At 51.9% G+C, this 4,603-nt stretch overlaps 1 protein-coding gene across 1 annotated transcript; it reads left to right on the top strand.

Moving 5' to 3' along the window:
* Positions 1 to 2,366: 2,366 nt before the first annotated feature.
* Positions 2,367 to 3,717, top strand: LOC114073129 (myelin-oligodendrocyte glycoprotein-like; the record flags this gene model as incomplete). The annotated part of the gene is made up of 2 exons (XM_027910916.1): positions 2,367 to 2,826; positions 3,538 to 3,717. Coding segments are annotated over exons 1-2 (640 nt in total), but the record flags the coding sequence as incomplete, so codon positions are not given.
* Positions 3,718 to 4,603: the final 886 nt, after the last annotated feature.

Here is a 4,603-nt window from a genome sequence, read left to right on the forward strand (position 1 = left end):
AGACTCGGTCAGGGTTTGTCCTTCTCGTCCTGCCCCGTCCGTCTCTTTCTTAAGGCTGGGTCAGAAAAGCCAGGGCTCCATATGAAAACAGCTGCCCCTTTCTGCTGCAACTGGAGCAGATGTTGCAGCTTGTCCTTTGCTTTCCCAGGGGAAATTCCCACAACTTTTTAGACCAGTCAGGTACTTTGCGTATAAAGCACTTACCAAAGTCAGTCTGATGATGGAAAATCGATTTCAACCTTCGCCATCAAAGCTTCTTCCTTTGACATTACAGAAAGGGCTGAAACCAGCAATGAACCCCTTGAAAAGTGAATTCATCCTGTCTGGTTGTTGGTTAAATTCCCTTCTTTCTCTTCCCTTCTGCCCTTTCCCTCTCCTTGCCCATCTCCAGGTTGTGCTCCCGAGAGGAGGATGCTCTGCGGTTCCCCCATCCGCTGCTCTCTGCTGGCTTTTGTCATTTACAGTTTAGTTTTCCAAGGTCATCAGGGCCACTCAGGTAAGAATCACAGAATTATAAAATCATAGAACAGCCGGGTTGGAAAGGACCTCTGAGATCATCAAGTCCAACCTTTGATCCACAACCACCACAGTTACCAGACTATGGCACTCAGTGCCACATCCAGTCTCCTCTTAAAAACCTCCAGGGACGGAGAATCCACTGCTTTCCTGGCAGCCCATTCCAATGCCTGATTACCCTCTCTCTAAACAATTTCTTCCTAATATCCATCCTAAACTTCCCCTGGCAGAGCTTGAGACTGAGCCCTCTTGTCTTACTGATTGTTGCCTGGGAGAAGAGACCAACCCCCACCTGGCTCCCCCCTCCTGTCAAGGGAGTTGCAGAGAGTGCTGAGGTCTCTCCTGAGCCTCCTCTTCTCCAGGCTCAACAACCCCAGCTCCCTCAGCCTCTCCTCACAGCACTGGTACTCCAGTCCCTTCCCCAGCCTCCCTGCTCTTCTCTGCCCCTGCTCCAGCCCCTCCATGTCCTTCCTGACCTGAGGGGCCAGAGCTGGACACAGCACTCCAGGGGTGGCCTCCCCAGCGCTGAGTGCAGGGCAAGAATCCCTTCCCTGCTCCTGCTGCCACACTCTTCCTGAGCCAGGCCAGGATCCCTTGGCCCTCTTGGCCCCCTGGGCACACTCTGGCTCATGTTCAGCTCCTGTCCCTCCACACTCCCAGCTCCCTTCCTGCCTGGCTGCTCTCCAGCCACTCTGTCCCCAGCCCTGGGGCTGCCGGGGCTCGTTGTGGCCACAGGGCAGGACCCGGCACTTGGCCTGATTGAACCTCATCCCCTTGGAATCAGACCATGGATCCAGCTTGTCCAGGTCCCTCTGCAGAGCCCTCCTGCCTTCCACCTGTTCCCCCTGTTCTTGCTGAACGCTGTGGCACAGCTTCCAGCCTGTATATCTTCCTGGCTGCCAGTGCAGCAGCTCCCTGTGAACAGCAGAGCACAGGGCAGGGTCAGGCTCTCTCCATACACCTTCTCCACTTCTGAGAGTGCCAGCATTCCTCTGCATCCTGCTTTTTTCCTCTGGATCCTGCTGTATTCTTCAGCATCCTGCTTTATTCTTCTGCATCCTGCTTTATCCCTCTGGCCATGGGAACACAGGCATGGGCACAACCCTTTTGAACTTGGGTGAGGATTAGACGGTGCCAATGAGTTGATTATTGTTTGCTGCCATTTCCCTCCCTGCTTTCCCTGTCTCCTGCACATTTGCAATGTGTCATTGCTTTCCTGGGTTGTGTCTGGGCTCTGCTGCACCCTTTGAAGAACCAGCTCATGAAAAACAACAACAACAGTGAACTTTTACAGGTTAGTCTGAGTTCTCTTAGGTTGCTGACCTGAAGCAACTTCTTAAAGGCAGCCCTGGCAGTTGACTGCAAAAACATCTTGTCAAAAAAAGGTCATTTGCTTTTGTTTTCCTTCAACCTGAACCACTTTCTCTTTGAGCTGAGTGAACTGATTATTATAAGCCTATATCTTGTAATTTTCTAAAGATGCCAAGAGCACCTGAGACATTTTTACTTTTATAATAGAGTTTTGCAATCTAAGAGGTGAGAACAGTGAAGGACATTTGAGCTTTCTTTGTCCCTAAGTTGTCACTTGCTCCAGCCAACCATCCAGAAACCTTCCAGCTACTTCCATCATTCCTTGTCCTCCTTTCTGCCTGCCCTGAGCCCCACGGGCAGCACCTGAGCCCTTGAGAACAAGGGGTTTGAAGAGCTTTGCTGGCAGTGCAGGACAGGGAAGCAGAGGGACGGCCCCAGAGTGGCCTGGCCCCAGCCCACTGCCCGTGCTGCAGAGCAAGGTCCCTGTCCCAGCTCCCTCAGCCCCTCGTGTGCCCCGGCACAGGGACGCTGCCAGCGCCATGGCCTGGCCCGGCAGCACCCGAACCACGCGGAGCAGCCGCTGTTGTGCCCGAGCTCAGGTGCCTCAGCAAACTCACACTTCTCTCTTCCTCCTCCGGGGGTCTCTCCCAGATCCACCCCATGTCACTGGACGCCCCGACCCCATCACCGTGGCCAAGGGCGAGAATGTGGTGCTGCCCTGCGGCTTCTCTCCAGGGCAGGATGCACTGGACACGGAGGTGATCTGGTTTTGGGAGCAGTTCTCGCCCTTTGTGCATCGCTACAAGTGGGGCCAGGACCAGTACAGGGAGCAGATGCTTCAGTACCAAGGGCGCACTGAGCTGCTGAAGGACGGCCTTGCCAAGGGCAGCGCGGACTTGAAGCTTTTCCATGTCCGACCATCTGACACAGGGAATTACACCTGCTTTGTTCGCCGTGGCTCAGATTACAACGAGGCTCAGGTGGAGCTCAAGGTGACAGGTCTGTAGTTTGTGTCCCTGGTACCTCTGATTTACTTGCTCCTGGCCAGTGCTCCTGTTCCCTGTCCTTGTGCCCAGAAACAGTTTCAGGGGGTTGCTTTGGAAAAAGGGTTTTTTGAAGTCCCACTGTTGAAAATAGCAGGAATGTTTCATAGAGGTAGAACTGCCCACCGAGCAGCCATAAGGAGCTCGTAAGATGCTTCCTCCTTCAAAAGTGTTCTTGATATTGCTTCACAACAGCAGCACTTGTTTTTCAACCCTTGTTCTGCTTGTTCTTTGGGAATGAACAAGTCCTGGAGACTTTATTTTCCTGGGGATCCATTACTTTTCTCCTGGTGATGCTGTTTTGCACTGGAGTGCTGCTCTTGATGCACATCACCCTATTTCTGATCCCATGTTGCCTAATGAAATACAGCATTTGGGTTTTTTCCAAAGGAGAAGAAAGGATGATTTAATCAGAACTAACTTGGTTAAAAATCCCTCTTCCTTTTAGAATTCCTCCACAATGCGGAGGAATTTCATCAGCCTTGGAAAAGTGCAAAATTGCCCAAATTCGAATTTTTGTTCAATATATCAATTTTTTGTCTGTTTGTGGAGTCTGGTTTTCACCCTCGGTGGGATTCAGACAGAATGACCTGGTATGAAATAGAAATTATCTCCTTTCAGTTGCTACTTGCACAGTAACCTCCCCCTTGGTGATTTAAATTTTCAGATCCCATTTTCGAAGATACCCATCCTTGGAGGATTGCCCTGAGCGTGGTCCTGGTTGCTGTCGTTGCTCTCATAAACATTATGACTGTTTATATCATTGTAATTAAAGGTACTATCCTCGGTTTATGGCTGGAGAAGGGGCTGGGCAGCCATCCTACTCAGCCACCTCGAATCCTGATGGGTGAGGGGGCTGAGAAAAACCCAGACTGAACCAAAGTTGGCCTTAAAGCAGCATCAGCTGCTCCTCTGCCCCAGCACAGCAATGCAGCAATAATTTGCCTTGAGCTGCAGAGAATCCCTGGCAGTTTGGGGGGCCTGGCAAGGCCTCCTTTCCTTCTCAAGATCCCTCAGATGGGAGATGATAGAGAGGAATGAAGGAAACTGAAATCCTCTCTGTCTCCCTGGAGGAGATGGGCCCGGTGGGTCGTGCAGGCACGTCCAGGCCCCGCGGCCCTTCTGCCGTGCGGGCGGCTGGAACTCCTGCTGGGGGTTCATCAGTGCTCAGAGGAGGGAGGAGTTTTAAATGATTTGCATTTCTTACTTTTCTTCACAGGAGAGCACAAGAAAGAAATAGGTAAGCTTTACTTTCCATTGTCCAGAAATTGGAGAACTCTTCAAGTGGAAGAATTCACGGGTCACATTTCTGGAGGACAGGAGGAGGGGAAATGGTTTGGCTAGTGGCTACATCCCATGGGAAATTAATTGATTAAATGCTGTTGCCATATTCAGGACAATGATTGCAAACCCGAAGAAAGTGTGAAGAGATGTTTTCCCAACAGTGAACTTGGCTTTTGAAAGTGCTCTTGAGGTTCTTCCCAAGTCTGGAGGAAGCTTTGGGGTAGCACATTCCATTGTGCAGGGGCCTGATCTTTTCTGAGCACTGCAGAGCACAGGCACAGGGCCCTTAGGTAGCACTGCAGGGGACATTTCAGCCCCTGCTCCTCCCTTGTGGCTGCAAAGCTGCCCCTTCCCCGCTGCCCTGCAGCTGCAGCCCGTGCTCAGGTCTCCAGCAGCACGTGCTGATCTCTGCCCACAGCGGGCTCAGGCAGGGTGGGCGACACCCCCAA

The sequence above is a fragment of the Empidonax traillii genome, unplaced genomic scaffold (genome assembly GCF_003031625.1).
Source record: "Empidonax traillii isolate 1590-97213 ecotype Southwest subspecies unplaced genomic scaffold, ASM303162v1 scaffold5449:size12411, whole genome shotgun sequence".
Lineage (NCBI taxonomy): Eukaryota > Metazoa > Chordata > Aves > Passeriformes > Tyrannidae > Empidonax > Empidonax traillii.